Here is a 17,426-nt window from a genome sequence, read left to right as displayed (position 1 = left end):
AAAAATTGTTTTAAAATTGTAGGGAAACACATAATGCTCCTTATTTTATTTATTAGGATTTATTTACTGGCTTTTTGAAGGAATTGACTCAAGTGGTGTACAGCAAGAATAAGTCAAACATAAGCAGTAAAAATATTCAAATAACAATACAAAGTATGGCATGGTTTACTAGTTACGTCAACACAATACATAATATTTTAATAGCATAGGGCATAAGGGGATTAATTTAAGAAAGTTGCACATGAGGTCAGAAAAGTGCTTCAATATTATATTAGCTAGGGTAGGAGTGGATAAACATATCCAGCTATAGTATGTGCAGCCAGTGTCACTCCATGTGTGACTAGCAATTTAGTTACTTCTTCCATTACAGGCCTGGTTGAAGAGCCAAGCTTTCACCTGCTTCCTGAACTAGAGAAAGTCTTGTGTTAAGTGAAGCCTTTCAGGGAGTGCATTCCAGAGTGTGGGGCCTACTCTGGAGAAGGCTTGCTGGCAGGTATCACATCCTGTGATGTCCTTTAGAGAGGGTGTGGTTAGGGATACTCCTTGGGAGGATCTTAGTGTCCTTGCAGGTGTGTAGAGGGTGATCCTGGTCATTTCCTTTAAGGGCCCTGAAGATTAGACAAAGAGGTCCTGAATTGCTAACAGCCAGCAATGCATAAAGGGGATTGCATGCAAATGAGCTGCACAGATCCCCCTTTGTGCATCCTCGCTGTTTGCGAGTTCGAGCTGTCATATGGATTTGACACTGCAGCTGCTGTCAAATCCATTTGACATCTCTAATGCACTGGACCTCCACCCCTTTTTTAAATTTACCCTGGTGGTCCAGTGGACCCTGACCCCCCCCCCCCTCCCCAACCTTTATATAAACTTTCTCTGGTGGTCCAGTGTGGACCACACCCCTTCCCCTGCACAGGACCAAATCCCTTCCCCTTTGCAGACACACACCACTCCCTCCCACACCCGACCCATACCCCGCCCCTCCCTATCTTTACAACGAGGTGGATGCAGGAGGGCAGGAGCAACAGCTCCTCCCTCCTGGCTCGGGCCTGCCTGGAACAAAATGACAGCACCTAGGCCTTGCCCAGTGCACTCTGGGATACACTGGGCAGGGCTAAACACCATATGAGTTTTTTCCCCTTATGTGTTTAGCCTTGCCCAGTGCATCCCAGAATGCACTGGGCAGGGCCTGGGCACCGCAATTTTGTTCAGGCCCGAGGCAGGAGTTGTTGCTCCTGCCTCCACCAAATTGTAAAGGTACAGGGAGGGGTGGGGGTGTGTGCCTGTGCAGGGGAAGGGGTTTGGTCCACTGGACCACCAGGGAAAATTTTTAAAAAAGGTTCAGAGGTTCCAGGGTCATGGGTTGTGGTCCACTGGACCACCATGGAAAGTTTTTTAAAAAGATTTTTTTTTTTTTGGGGGGGGGGGGGGGGTTAGGGTCCATGGAACCACCAGGGAAATAAGATTCGGTGGGGGGGGGGGGGGTATTGTGGGCCATTGGACCACCAGGGAAATTTTTTTAAATATTCAAGGGGGGGTGCCAGGAGGTGAGAGGTAGGAAGCATAAGCAGGCAGCCTTTATAGCTTCCTGCTTGTGCTTCTCTCCTCTCCAACAGCTCCAGAGCAGCCGTAAGATTTGCTCATTAAATTAGGGCTGCTCTGGAGCTATGCATCCCGTGCAATACAAATTAGATTACGAATGAGCTCATTAGAATACTAATGAGCTCATTGTAATACATTTGCATGGGGTTCTCGGTGGCTGCTAAACGGCACACATTAGAGCCACGGAAAACCCCTTTGTGCATTCCTAGCTACCTAAACATTTGCTTTAGACTGGCTAGAATCAGTCTAAAGCAAACATTAATAGCAAGATAAGCTTTGTGCATCTGGGCCAGAGTTTTAAATTTAGCCCTATATTGTACTGGTTGCTAGTGAAGGTTTTGCAACTTACAAGTTTCTATTAGTCTTGCATTGGGTAACCATATGTCCTCTTTTTGGACATCTTCAGATATGTCCTCCAGGAGTTTTCATTTTTAGGGAAATGTCCTCTTTTTCTTTTATGTGCCTATGACCAATCCATCTACCCACATAATGAGAGAAACCATCTCTGGTTTACTAGTCAGTCTGGACACATAGGAGTGCGAAAGAGAGAGAAAGTCATTGATGATCCCTTCCTCTGTTCTCCTTCTGGTTGAATCTGTCAAAGGAATATTGTTCATATAGCACAATTTTAAGCATATGTCATGCAAAGACTTTCACACATAAGTACATAAGTAATGCCACACTGGGAAAAGACCAAAGGTCCATCGAGCCCAGCATCCTGTCCACGACAGCGGCCAATCCAGGCCAAGGACACCTGACAAGCTTCCCAAACGTACAAACATTCTATACATGTTATTCCTGGAATTGTGGATTTTTCCCAAGTCCATTTAGTAGTGGTTTATGGACTTGTCCTTTAGGAAACCATCTAACCCCTTTTTTGACTCTGCCAAGCTAACCACCTTTAGCACGTTCTCCGGCAACGAATTCCATAGTTTAATTATGCATTGGGTGAAGAAACATTTTCTCTGATTTGTTTTAAATTTACTACACTGTAGTTTCATCGCATGCCCCATAGTCCTAGTATTTTTGGAAAGCGTGAACAGATGCTTCACATCCACCTGTTCCACTCCACTCATTATTTTATATACCTCTATCATGTCTCCCCTCAGCCGTCTCTCCTCCAAGCTGAAAAGCCCTAGCCTCCTTACTCTTTTTTCATAGGGAAGTCGTCCCATCCACGCTATCATTTTAGTCGCCCTTCGCTGCACCTTTTCCAATTCTACTATATCTTTCTTGAGATGCGGCGACCAGCATTGAGTGGAGGAGTGGCCTAGTGTTTAGGGTGGTGGACTTTGGTCCCGGGGAACTGAGTTCAATTCCCATTTCAGGCACAGGCAGCTCCTTGTGACTCTGGGCAAGTCACTTAACCCTCCATTGCCCCAGGTACAAATAAGTACCTGTATACAATATGTAAGCCGCATTGAGCCTGCCATGAGTGGGAAAGCGCGGGGTACAAATGTAACAAAAAAAAAATTTGAACACAATACTCAAGGTGCGGTCGCACCATGGAGCGATACAACGGCATTATAACATCCTCACACCTGTTTTCCATACCTTTCCTAATAATACCCAACATTCTACTCGCTTTCCTAGCCGCAGCAGCACACTGAGCAGAAGGTTTCAGTGTATTATCGACGACGACACCCAGATCCCTTTCTTGGTCCATAACTCCTAACGTGGAACCTTGCATGACGTAGCTATAATTCGGGTTCTTTTTTCCCACATGCATCACCTTGCACTTGCTCACATTAAACGTCATCTGCCATTTAGCCGCCCAGTCTCCCAGTCTCATAAGGTCCTTCTGTAATTTTTCACAATCCTGTCGCGAGTTAACGACTTTGAATAACTTTGTGTCATCAGCAAATTTAATTACCTCGCTAGTTACTCCCATCTCTAAATCATTTATAAATATGTTAAAAAGCAGCGGTCCTAGCACAGACCCCTGAGGAACCCCACTAACTACCCTTCTTCATTGTAAATGCTGCCCATTTAACCCCACTCTCTGTTTCCTATCCTTCAACCAGTTTTTAATCCACAATAGGACATTTCCTCCTACCCATGACCCTCCAATTTCCTCTGTAGCCTTTCATGAGGTACCTTGTCAAACGCCTTTTGAAAATCCAGATACACAATATCAACCGGCTCCCCTTTGTCCACGTTTGTTTACTCCTTCAAAGAATTGAAGTAAATTGGTCAGGCAAGATTTCCCCACACAAAAGCCGTGCTGACTTGGTCTCAGTAATCCATTTTAACCGTTCTTCTCATTTTATCATAGTCTCCTTTTTTAAAGTTAAACGCTAACGTATTTGACTTCCTGTGTATAGATATACTTCAAGGTTGATATCAAAACTGATCATATTATGATCACTGTTATCAAGCGGCCCCAGTACCATAATGTCCCTCACCAGATCATGCGCTCCACTAAGGACCAAGTCTAGAATTTTTCCTTCTCTCGTCGGCTCCTGCACCAGCTGCTCCATAAAGCTGTCCTTGATTTCATCAGAAGCTAGCCAAAGGGATATGCGCTCTTATGATAAGTACACTTAGAGGGGCATAATTGAAAGGGGTGCCCAGGTTTTCCTGAGGAAGTCCACACAGGACGTCCCGGTGAAGGGGTGGGGAAACCCGTATTATCGAAACAAGATGGGCGTCCATCTTTCGTTTTGATAATATGGTTGGGGACACCCAAATCTTATCATTTAGGTTGTCCCTAGAGATGGTTGATCTTAGATTTGGTCATTTCTGATTTTCGGCGATAATGGAAACTAAGGATGCCCATCTCAGAAACGACCAAATGCAAGCCCTTTGGTTGTGGGAGGAGCCAGCTGTCACGTCTGTGGCTGTAACCCCTCTCAGACTCACCTTATTTCCTGTGGTCAGCTTCTGAGCTGGCTTCTGTCTATTCCTTGTGAGTTAGTTCTGTCTCTCTCTCTGTGTGGTGGCTGCATTGGTTTGTCTTTTGCTGTTTCCCATTCCAGACTTCAGCCCAGTCCAGTCCGGATCTTCCGGGCTGCCAGATGTGCTCTTTTGATCAGGGACTGTCTTTCTTCATGTTCAATTGTAAAGCGCTGCATACGACTGGTAGCACTATAGAAGTGATTTATAGTAGTAGTAGTAGTTTTGTTTGAACCTGCCCAGCACAGTAGTTGTCTGGTGCTGGGCTTATTTGAAACTCTCTGTTTTGCCTTTGCATCATCTAAGGCCCTGGTTTGTTGGTGCTTGCGCACTTCTGCCTAGTCCAGTTTATAGTTTGTATTCTTGCCGGATCTAGCTTAGTCTTTGTTGTAGCTTTGTGTTCGTTCTGCTTGTTTGCTGTATTGCTTGTTTCCTAGTCTTGCTCTTGTTTGTATGTCTTTGTTGGTACTAGGTTGTCTGTGTTTCTTGTGCAGTGGCTGCCTGGCAGCTTTAGTTCTGTCTCTTCCACCTGTGTTTGTTCCCTGTTTCAGTGGCTGCTTGCAGCTTTCAGATCTGTCCCTTGTCTGTCTGAGAGTCCTAGTATAGTTTTCTGCCTAGCCTCCCTGTGTGCTCTAGTCCCCAGGTGTATCCTGCTGGTATCCAGTTCCAGCCTTGTCCAGTAAGTCCTGCTGGCCACCTGCACTCAGGGCTCAACTCCTGAGGAACGGTGGCTAAGTGCAGGTGAAGTCTAGCTGGCCCTGTTAGAGTTCTGCCTTATCCCTGTGTGGGGTGGTTTTGCCTGCCGCCTCCTCGGCAGTGGCCCAAGGGCTCACAAACCTAGTTCCTGTGCTTTTGGAATCATGACACCAACATTTGTAGTGCACTGGTCCCCCTGACATGCCAGGACACAACTGGGCACCCTAGGGGGCACTGCAGTGGACTTCAGAAAAAGCTCCCAGGTACATAGCTCCCTTACCTTGTGTGCTGAGCCCCTCAACCCCCCCACACCCACAACTGTACACCAGTACCATAGCCCTTACGGGTGAATGGGGCACCTAGATATGGGTACAGTGGGCTTTGGAGGGCTCACATTACCACCACAAGTGTAACGGGTGGGGTGGGTCTGGGTCCGCCTGCCTAAAGTGCACTGCACCCACTAAAACTGCTCCAGGGACCTGCATACTGCTGCAATGTACCTGAGTATGACAAAATATTTTTTATTTCATTTTTGAGGGTGGGAGGGGGTTAGTGACCATTGGGGGGAGTAAGGGGAAGTCATCCCCGATTCCCTTCGGTGGTCATCTGGTCAGTTCAGACACCTTTTTGTGCCCTGGTCATAAGAAAAACTGGACCAGGTAAAGTCATCCAAATGTTCATCAGGGACGCCCTCCCCTCCCCCCCCCCCCCCCAAGGAACACCACTGCAAGGAGGAGGAGGAGACAGCACTCAAAGAAATGGTACTGGGCAGGTACACAGGCTGCAGAAGTGCAGAGTACACTTCCATGGGATCCCCGCGAACCCATTCCCATGCCAAATCTCTAATCCAAACTGCATACTTTTTTTTTTTTTTTTGTAACAAAACAGGCTCCTCATTCTATCAAAACAGTTCACCTTGCTGAAAAGGTTTTTATGCCAATCCAAGACTTTTGGTGTAAAGTTCCAACTACTGAATTACTAGTCCTCTTATAAATCCTAGGGCATTTACATATTACACTTCCAACTAGCCCTCCAATGCCCATCCTTTCGGCAGAACAATTCAAAGTTGTGCTTCCCCACGCTTTCTGTGGCAAGCTATCCCACTGGGCTTGTACCCAGCCACCATACTCACCAGGACGGACCTCCCCTGCTTGTCTTTCCTCCAGAGGTACACTGCTTCGAGATGCTACCTCTTGCACACAACAGGCTCTTTCCTGTTCCGCTCCCAGCCTGGGTTAGCCCTTTCTACCCACGTAGAGCACTCCTTATACTCCAGTAAATGCTTTTGTTGGCAAAAATCTCCTCCTTATTCAGCCTTACGTTATTGGGCCTGTCCAGGACACCCCCTTTCCTGATGGGGCCTGGCAGGGGTGAAGGTAACCAAAAAACATGTGCTCACTAATTCCATCACTTTTATCATCTTCCAATTCCAACCTAACTATGATACCTATTGTCAGTTACTATCTGCTAGTCCTCCCTCATCTCCCACCCATCCATACCGTTCTCCCTCCTCCTGCTACTACTACTTATCACTTCTACAGTGCTACCCACCAAATCTGGAGAGTTCTACACCAGTCTAGTATTTCCAAACTCAATTTACCATCAGACTCTCCCCTCAGTAAATAAAAGATTTCCCTGGTTCCATCATAGGGAATCATCTTCCCTTGTCCTCAAGGGCCAAACCTACATTTTCTTTTTCCTCCCTCCCAGGGATCAAAGAACAAACCTTGAAAAAGATTAAACATTTTATTCAATCATTTTGTCCAAACACAGTAACTTAATACTTTCAACCACACTTACCATTATTTTTTTTTTTTCTTTTTTGTCAATTAACATTTATGCACATCATTATATTTCAACAACCACACACCATTTCTGTCACATCCCAATACAAACTATCACATTATCTTTACATTAACTCAATGGCAATGCAAAGAACCTATTTTGTAATACTTTATCTTAATGCAGTTCCAGACTGAGTCTGCTCAGTTATTAACTGTTAATCCATACCGTTTGGGGTCTGGTTTATGTACCAGGGCTCCCCCAGTAGAATTTGCTTCTGTGATAAGAGTCCATGACTTCTATATAATGTTTGAATGGAATGTCCAATTTGCCAATCCCTGTAACGGGCATAGATATGGCCCCAGACCACAGGGTCCTCCAGTCCATGCACAGGGTAAGTTGGGTCAGGGAGCATCCTGTTGCACATAGCTTCCCTGATCCAGGTTTCTCATTGGACCTCTACAATACTCACCACAGGCAATAGAACATATGGGTACCTGAGGCGCCACATGCCCCACACCATGCTCTTCAGGTACCTGTCCACCCTGCTAAGTTTCAGGAGCTTCTCCCCACTAGCTCTCCCCTGGGTCGATCCACAATTCTCAGAGATGCTCCTCTGGCAGGGGGGTGTCCAATGCTCCTCCAGCATCTTCTCTGGCAGCTCTGTGTCCACTACAACACTCCTCACTGCCCACTCCATGACTAGCTTTATTGAACATCCACCATTCCTGTGACCAAACACAGGTACTCCAGCAAAGTGGTGGGTTTAAGTAGCCCTGTGCCCAGTGTGAGACACACCGCAGTGAGCCTCGGACTCCCTGGTAAGTTGATGCTGGCTCAATCTGTGACCTCTGAGTTCCCCTACAGCTTTTCCAGCAAAGGGGCTGGTGTTCTCCCCACCACTGGGGCTCCTTCCAATGAAATCACAGTCTCTTTCACTGCAGCACTTCTTGGGCCTTGTTCTCATCCACAGATCCAGTCCAGTAAGCTGTCGAGACTACTGGGTCAATGGGGCAGTAATGCTCAACTCCACATCAGCTCCACTCTCCTAACTCTTAGTTGTTGATGCTGCTAGGCCGGGCCCTCTAAAACCCTGGCTCTGACTTCAGTTCACCATTACTGATGGCTCTGCTTTAATAAAGTTCATTCTCATGGAGTCCTCTCCCGAAGTACTGGGAGCCACAGACTTGGCCATCCTCCTCTCTCGAATCTGGGTCCAGATGTCGCTCCAGCCGCTTAGCTGCTCCTCCTTGTCCGTAGTGTGTGTGCGTGGGGGGGGGGGGGGGTTGGCGCTCTCTCTTTGCACTGCTAGAACCCCATGCCACATTTGCCGCAGCACAGATGCACCGGGGTTAGCTCTCCACAATGTGCACAACATGGGCAGATGATACGGCCCATGCTTGTTTTGTCCTCTACTGCCAACTCGATTGTCACTTTCAGCTTGTGAGCCATACTCGCTTCGTTCTACCACCTCCTGTCCATACAACTCCACTTTCACCACAACTTTTATCCCCATGTGTTCCATCTCAGGCCCTCATGCTTGACCTCCGCCCTCCTTCAAAGAGTCTGACATCACGCATGTTGGTCCACCAATGGGAACCCACTCCCAGTATTCCATGCATTAACAATATGGCCTGCTCTCCTCCATCCCCTCACTGCAAACATAGGTAAAACAGACATATTTGTCTCACAGACTTCACACTACTTCCCAGGTACTCACAGTTCTGATGGTATGCCTGCAGTACTCTGGTGGCTTGTTGTCAGTCCCCAGTTCAGGCTGCTTTCAGTACCTGGAAAATTGCTCAACGTCTCTATCTTTGTTTAAACAGTCTCTTCTGGCTTAACCCTATCACCCCACGTGGAACTCTGGTCTCAACCCAAAGTTTGGGGTACCCAAACTAGTGCCACAACAAAAGTTTTATACTACTGAGCTGGCTGCAGGCCAAGGCCAGGCTTGATCCCAGTAGGCTATAGGGATTTAAGCCTCACTTTTACTTATTCTCTTCATCAGTCTGGGAGTAAAATAACTGGACTCACAATCCAAAGAAACTCTCCACTCCAGGATTTGTATTTTATGCAAAACAGAATTTTACTGGTATACTTGTAACAAGACAGTATCTTTATTATATCAAAACAATTCACTTTGCTAAAAGAGGTTTTTGTGCCAATCCAAGACTTTTGGTGTAAAATTTCAACTACTAAATTAATGGTCTCTTTATAAATCCTAGGGTATTTACATATTTACACTTCCAGTCTTCCAATATTCATCATAGTAACATAGCAAGTGATGGCAGATAAAGACCTGAACAGTCCATACAGTCTGCCCAACAGTCACATTCATTATCAATTCAAGATTAAATCAACAAAGAACGTGAGCTTATATACTTGATCATGGTCTTTCTTTCTTTGGTGTTTATGGGACAGAGACCATAGAAGTCCACCCAGTTCTGTCTTTATGTTCCAACCGCTGGAGTTACTGTCAAAGTCCATTCCAGCCTATCCGAATTTGTCACGTTATTTGCGGGACACAGATCATAAAAGTCTGTCCGGCACTGTCCTCACGTTCCAAATTACTGCAGTCCCCGTCAAAGCTCTCTCCAGCCTTCCCTAATCTGGATTGCTGTATGTGGGAAATAGACCGTACAAGCCAGCCCAGTACCAGCCTTAGTTATACAGCCAGCTTTGCAACCTAAGCACCACTTGACATGGAAACACATATGCAACCCTTAAGTTTTGTTTTTTTGTACCACTTATTTTCTAAAGAGAGCCTCTGTGTTTATCCCCATTCCTTTTTGAATTCCGCCACCATTTTTGTCTCCACCACCTGCATCAGGAAGGCATTCCTGGCATTAACCTCCCTCTCTGGGAAAAAGAAATATCAAGAAGTACACCTTGGTTGCTACATTTTTTGAAGGCTTAAATAAACATGTGAATAATTGAGAGCCAAGTGATAAAGTGTATAAATTTTCAGACAGCTTTTGATGAAGTCCTTCAAGAGAGGCTCCTGATAAAATTAAAAGCCATGGGATAGGCAGCAATGTTCTGTTGTGGATTGGGAACTGGTTAAAAGATAAAAACAGATTAGGGTTAAACGGACAATTCTCTCAGGTGCAGATAATTAAAAGCTCCATGCTGCTCTAAGCAGCACTCTAAAATTAGCACCAGAACAGTGCGGGGCAATAATGCCCCTATGATCAAAGCTAACAGCATGCTAATTATAAGCACTATTAATTATGATCATAGGGGACTTCTGCGGGAGGACTGTGCCTGGGCATGCGCTCAAGGCACAATCCTTCCGCAGCAGTTGTTTGACAGGGCTAGGCTGTCACAAAAAAGCCTGGACTTGTTAAACATTCCAAAGGGCTGGAGGTCCAGTGGACCTGTAGTCCCTCCCTCCCACAGAAGACCCTGACATGATGCAACCCCCACTCCCCGGCAGAATAGAGAGCTAGACCTTCAGCCCTTCCCTGGTGGTCTAACGACCTCCCAAACCTCCCCATACCTTCAATGACAAAAGGGAGTAGAATTCCCTCCTTCTAGCGCTGCCTCCAAAATGCGATGGATGTGCTAAGCTTCCCTTATATGGTAGGGAAGCTCCACTCAGCACATCTCAGAATGCACTGGGCTGGGCAGGGCGCCACCATTTTGGAGCGGTGCTGGAAGAAAGAAGGAATGCTACTTCCTTCTCAATCATTGAAGGTATGGGGGGGGGGGGGGAGGGTTCTTCTGGTGGCAGGGTAGCGGATGGGTCATCTTCTGGTGGGAGGGGGATGAGGGGCCTGCTAGCATGCAGATGAATGCTGGACAGAGCTCTCCATTCTTCCCCAATGCTCTGTAACACCAGCTCTGAGCTGATGTAGGGTGTACAGCGGTAGCAGCACCCTAATTTGGCTGTCGAGCATCGGGGAGGAATACAGATATTTTGCATGTATTTGCATGCTATTAGCATTCAGAGCCAGCGAGCACATTGTTACACAAGCTGGCCGGCTCTGATCCTGAAGCATGGGCAAATACAGGCAACAATGATCTCTAGCACCCACGTTTGCTTTGAACATCTATCTGCCCTTCAATGGAGAAAGATGAATAATGGCGTGCCGCAAAGATCTGTACTGAGACCGGTGCTTTTTAACATATTAATAAATGATCTTGAACTGGGAACAAGTAAGGTGATCAGATCTGCAGATGACAAAACTATTCAAAATTGTAAAAAATCACATGCAGACTATGTGAAATTGCAAGAGGACCTTGGGAGGTTGAAGACTGGTCATCCACATGGCAGATGAAATGTAATGTAAGCAAGTGCAAAGTGACACACATTAGAAAGAATAACCCAAATTATAGCTACATGATACCAGGTTCCACATTTGGAATCACCTCCAAGGAAAAGGATTTAGGTATCACTGTTGACAATTTGTTAACATTTTCTGCTCCGTGTGTGGCAGCAGCTAAAAAGGAATCATAATATTAGGAATCATAAGCAAAGGAATAGAGAATAATTAAAGAATATTATAATACCTCTGTATTGTTCCATGATGAAACCGCATCTTGAGTATTGTGTGCATTTCTGGTCACTGCATCTCTAAAAAAGATAGAGTAGAACTGGAAAAGGTACAGAGAAGTGTATCAAAATGATTACAGGGACAGATAGACTCTCATATAAGGAAGGCTAAAGAGATTAGGGCTGTTCAGCTTGGAGAAGAGATGGCTAGGGGAGTTATGATTGAGGTCTTTTAAAATCCTGTCTATCATCATTACAGCTATGAGCTTTGGTTCAAGGCCTGACTTTGGTTCAGGATCTAAAATGAGAAAAAAAACATTACAGGCCCATGTCTTTAACCTGAACTTCAGTGTGACTGCAGAACTCATGATCTGTTGTGCAGCAGAATGAGTAGGGTTACCATATGGCTCCAGAAAAAGGAGGACAGATTGAGCCAGCCAGGTTTTACTTCCATTGCTTTCAATGGAAAACAATGTAAGTAAAACCCGGCTGGCTCAATCCATCCTCCTTTTTCTGGAGCCATATGGTAACCCTAAGAATGAGGAACGGGCATAAGTGGAAAATCAGAGTAACATCGTTTAGCAACATGGTGGTCACAGATGTTTTAGTGAAAAACAGAACAAGGTAACTCCTCAGGAAGATGACAGTCTTCCAGGAACAGCTAGTCTATTATTAAGCTTTTCCAGTAAATACTGGCCAACTTATCATAACCAATCAATGTTAACCATTATATTAGCATATATCCAATAGATGGGATTGTCAGATTGCCTATGTATGTTCTGTTATATTAATGAGCGTATATAAGTGATTGTACTTCAGTAGAAATATGCTCGCCTTTGCTCTCAGTAAAATACAGGCCAATGGCTCAAGCTAAGAGCTATGCCTCTTGAAATCAAAAAACATCTCTGATACAAAATACATTTTACTGCAGCACAAGCTGAAGTGAGTTCCCAAAGAGCTGGCAAGGGAGGGGGGCTTTGCTCTTGTACACAATCCTGGGCCTGGCACCTGTGAGAAGTCATGAGACAGATGTTTTGGCTAATAGAAGTTAGATGTACGTAGGATGAGAATACCCAAAGGGAGGGGGGAGCTGAGGAGAGCAAAATGACCTGTGAAGTCATCTCACAAGATGTGCTCTGAGCATATCTTGTTTATACTTAGAGCTTGAGAACATGTGAAATCATTATCAACTGATAAGGGCCAAAGGGCTCTGGTGCGAGAGCTAGGGTCCAAAGGAGCAGTCTGAGGTGTATTAAATCAGAAGGAAGGCTACAAGAGAAGGCGGGTGACAGATGCGTCGTGAACTGCTGCTCAACCATATGAATGACTGAACTACTTGTACTGTCTTTGGGTAAGGTATCAAATAAACTATAATTTCCTTATCTACTAAATACTAGGTTCCTTACTAATTACATAGGTTTATACTGCCTTGACTGTGTAACACTGTCATGAGCAGATACAAGGGTGGGGTAATTAAGTATTTAGAGGGGATATGCAATTCTGTCCAGGATAGTAAAAGGGCCATGGCTCCGCTGCCCAAATGGAGAGAGCAGACCTAATAAATTAACATTTTTGGTAGCCAGAGGATGTTTTTTTTTTCCCCTCTGGGGTTAGGATCTGCCTCTCTAAATTCTTTTTTCTTTCAATTTCATTCACCTTAGACACAGAATTACACTTTAAATTAAGGAATTTATTTTTTTCTTTCACTTTTAACGTTCTCCCTAACGAGCACTACAATTCAGTGTCTCAAGGTCGTGCTGCTGGGAGGTGTGCCAAGCTTCGCTTATCAATTCAGCCCTACAGAGAAGGGCTGTAGTTTAACTGATTCACACAAAGCACGGCTGCCGTTGATTTGACACATTGCATTTTAAAGTAATTCTTTCGGGGTTTTTTTTCCTCTCTGTCCCATGCTGAGGTGGTATAAGTCAAAACAGTCATTACCTGTGTATTCTTTTAACCTCTCATTGCCTGTCCTCTATCAACTTTATTGCTCATAAATCTACCTAACTTACTACCCTACATTTTCACACCTTTAAACTCCAGTTTCACATCTCAGAGCTGGTACAACTGTCTTATCAACATATTCTCAACGTGCAGACTGATGCGAGTAACCTGTTACTTAACACCGATGAGATTTATATTTCTCTATCTCTAGATTTTCAGTCTGACACACGCAGTCCCCCCCCCCCCCCCCCCCCCCAATGACTGCTTCCCCAAATCATCACCTCCAGCTGGGTCACACATTGCTTTTATTTTTTGTGTTAGCCAGTTTCCAATTACTGGAGACTGACCCCACCCCTTTGTAGAGGTTCCAGACTTGCTACAGTCTGTGTTGGCTGCTGCTCTTTCCTCTACAATAATAAAGGGAGTATGAAGCACCTTTTTAACCTCTGCCAAGGTATTTTTTTTAGGATTCTAGGCATTGTACAGGAAGATTTTTGAGATTGATTCCCACCTCCAATAATTTGCCCCATTAGTTTGTGACACTTACTGTCCTTGTACGACGTTGTGGGTTTTTCTTAGGGTCCCTCTTCTTTACAGACAATTATTGCGACCCTATGCCCCTTTGTGAATACCAACAAGTGGGTTTTGGGTTTGCCCTCAGTTAGGTACTATAATTTTAGCTGACAATTACATTTTTTTTTTTAGAGGTTTTACAGTGATCAAACTGCGAGAGTTTGTCCGGTCCACAGCTGACCAAGGGTTTTGTCCGGTCTAGAGTTGACCGAGGGTTTTTTTTTCCAGTTCAAGGTGCACCGAGGGATTTTATGATATTTTTTGGTGACCGCATCTTCAGTGTCCTGTAATGGCTCCTGCTACAAGAGGTTATAGTTAATGGACGCATTAATTAATAACTCAGGTTTGGACCACAGGGTCTGCCAAGTACCTTCACTCTTCCATACACATATTGAAAGTTTTTGTCTGTGTGCATATTGAAGTTTTTTGTTTTTGTCCAGTTCAGCTAAAAAATTGTACCTTTAAGACATTGCTGTAGGCAACCCTTTCTTTTTACTTTAAATGTATTCACAGGCCTCCTTGGGTACATGTGGGGTATCTGAATAGCCCTCTTTTGTGAAGTCTCCTTGGAGAACTGACAGCCCTGAAAACAGGTAAGTATAAAATTCACTTCATTTTTGTTTGACTCAATTTCTAATGCAGATTTAGATATTCAGCCAGATTTGTTGTATTTTATTTACTCTAAGACTCCTGTCACACTCTAATACAACCCAGCACATAGTTACATTAACACCAGTTGTAGTACACTTTGTGCCTTACATTTTTCCAACCATGACCACGCCCTTACCTACAGTTCTGAAATTCTTCCCGAAAAGAAAACCCTCACCCGTATCTGTGAGAAATTGTTTAAAGTTCGGAATGCCAATGATAAGACCCTTGATTGGCCTGCCTCCGGTTCTTTTGAACCTGTTAAATTGCGTGCCTATTGCCTATGACTCCCGTAAAACAGGGAAATCCAGAGATAAACATCTCAATGCCATAAATAAATTTATCCTTATTGGGGAGCAAGAAGGTAAGTCCAGACCTCTGCTCACCTCCCAAACCCCAGCACATCCACCTTTGGATGCCACCGCACCCATGGCCCTGCCTTCATATGAGGGGGCTCCGCCTCCATATGCGCCAGGCTTCTCAGAAAAACTTCTAACCTGTGGCGTAGCGGTTAGCTATACGCCTATACCCCCGCATCTCCTGAATCCCACACCCCCACCCCCACCCCCACCCCCTTCCCATCCTATCACTCTGGACAAGCCCACCACAGTACAGATCTCCGGTACGGAAGATCTGTCACCTGTCCCTTCCGATCCAGGACCTGCTGTACATGTAGTGCACTAGAAGTTAACTCGTACAAATGTAAACATATTCTCACAACTTAAACACTTTTGTCCCACTATATCAACATCCATTTAGAAATCTAAAGAAACTTCAATTTTTTTATGAATTTTTAGCTAAAGAAGGACTCACCCCCCCTTGCCCAACCAACCCCCCCCACCCCCCCCCCCCCCCCCAATCCTATGACAAACTGATGACAGTTTTCAAAGATGTTAGCCATCAAAAAGAGGATAGTGAAGAACTGCAGGAGGACCTTACTAGACTGGACAGATGACAATGGGGAAAGAAAACCCACACTATAGCTATGTGATGCCATGTTTTACATTATGAGTTACTGCCCAAAGTATTTAGGTAGCATCCTTGATATTTTGAAACCCTCTGCTCACTGTGCAGTAGCTAAGAAAGCAAACAATTATGAAAAGAATGAAAAAAAAAAAAAAAGAATTTATATACTTTTGTATTTGCGCCATGGTGTTACTGCACCACTCTGTATGCAATTCTGGAGTAAATAACCGATAAAAAGCCAAGTTTTTAAAGCAGCTTTAAAGTTAAAAAAAAGTTCAGCTTCAACAGAAAGAGTAACTTAACAGTATTTGTTTTTGTACCACACCACCACAAAAATACTACAGAAAGGTAAACCATGTTTCGAAGGTTGAGGGGCAGCAACTCAACAAAAGACAAACCAAAATTTAAGTTTGTTTTATGATTACAGGTGTCAAAGATGACTACTTTGTGAGCACTTCAGATAAAAACTAGTTCCATCATCAAATTAATGCAGTCCAATATTCATACATGTAAAATTTAAGTTAGGAGACTAGAAGTCACTCCCCTAAAATCTGTCCTTGTTAAATGATGATCAGTATGGAATTTGTCCCAGTGCCTCTAAAATCTTCACTCTTTCTGCAGCTGTAGGCATGTCAGGCTTCACTCCATCCCTCCTCCTCTGCATCACAACTGTATGCTGGGCAGGGGAGAAAAAGAAAAATAAAGAGTTGTATGAACTAGAGAAATTTCCATCTTCACTTTAGTTTGGATGGCTGTGCCATGGACTGGTCAAGTACAGACTACAAAAAGGCTCTTACTATCCCTAGACAAACATTCTTCCAGTTGCAACTGAAAAATTAACAAAGGCTGTGACATTCAACTGCACTTCAGCTAGAAAGCTTATTACATCTCTTGATTGTTACCTCCTCCCCCCCCCCCCCCCACATAAAGCTTTACTATATATGTCATAACTAATACCTCAAACTGCACCTCTGAACAGGAGGACAAATAGAACTAACCTCATCCTTCAAAGTCCGAAGGAGGGCAGAGACTAAATTTTAGGATTTTCCACAAATAGATGGATCCACAACCAAGAACAAATTTGAATACTTCAGAATTCCTATTTGAAATTAAATTCAGTTCTCTCAAACTAAATAATGTATCAATTCCAAGAAATGAATACTAATATGTGAGTTTAATTTTATCATACTGTTCTCTCAACAGGAATATTCTCAGAGAACATACCGAACAAGATTCACAACAACAAAATCTGATAATGTTAATAGAAAACCAGTACTTAAGTGTAAACTTTTTCTATATGGTGACTAAAACACTATTTTTACAAAAGAATTTGATTCTTTGTGCTGTTTTCCCCCTCTTTGTCAGGATCTTCCCAAGAGTTCAGCTCAAGACCCAGCCCAGGTAAGTATGTTTATCTGATAAAAACCTTCCTTTTATGTGGTATATCGATGTGGGATTACTTGTGACCGAACTCTTTGGCCTGCATGGGGGCCCTTGGTTGTTCAGATGATCCAAGAACCTCCAAATTATTTTGCCTTCTTATATAAACGTAGCTAAAATGGATACAAAATAGGAGGCAATACCCTTTTTCCCTTATCAAAAGGTAACCATTATAGTCTAGGATTTATGCATAAATACTGTGGCCACACTAGCTATGTAAACAAAAAACTAAGATGTGCCCCCTTACTCTTTATTGCAACCCTATAACTAAGAGCCTCAAGCACCAAATTGCAGTCACTTGACTAGTTTCACTCAAAAGCATTTGCAAACCATGTCAGGTTTATTCCTCTTTCAGTCCTCATTCAAAAACACAAATTCCAAAAAT

The 17,426-nt window shown here is 44.1% G+C and overlaps 1 protein-coding gene across 2 annotated transcripts in view; it reads right to left on the bottom strand.

Moving 5' to 3' along the window:
- Positions 1-15,840: 15,840 nt before the first annotated feature.
- Positions 15,841-17,426, bottom strand: part of CHCHD7 (coiled-coil-helix-coiled-coil-helix domain containing 7) — a 31,819-nt gene continuing 30,233 nt past the window's right edge. For both annotated transcript variants that reach the window (XM_030190152.1, XM_030190153.1), the window contains one exon: positions 15,841-16,277. In XM_030190152.1, coding sequence (XP_030046012.1) covers positions 16,173-16,277 — 105 coding nt within the window. In that variant the 3' untranslated portion in view covers positions 15,841-16,172. The remainder of the gene's footprint in view (positions 16,278-17,426) is intronic.

The sequence above is a fragment of the Microcaecilia unicolor genome, chromosome 1 (assembly GCF_901765095.1).
Source record: "Microcaecilia unicolor chromosome 1, aMicUni1.1, whole genome shotgun sequence".
Classification (NCBI taxonomy): domain Eukaryota; kingdom Metazoa; phylum Chordata; class Amphibia; order Gymnophiona; family Siphonopidae; genus Microcaecilia; species Microcaecilia unicolor.
This window is presented reverse-complemented; position numbering and strand designations above follow the sequence as displayed.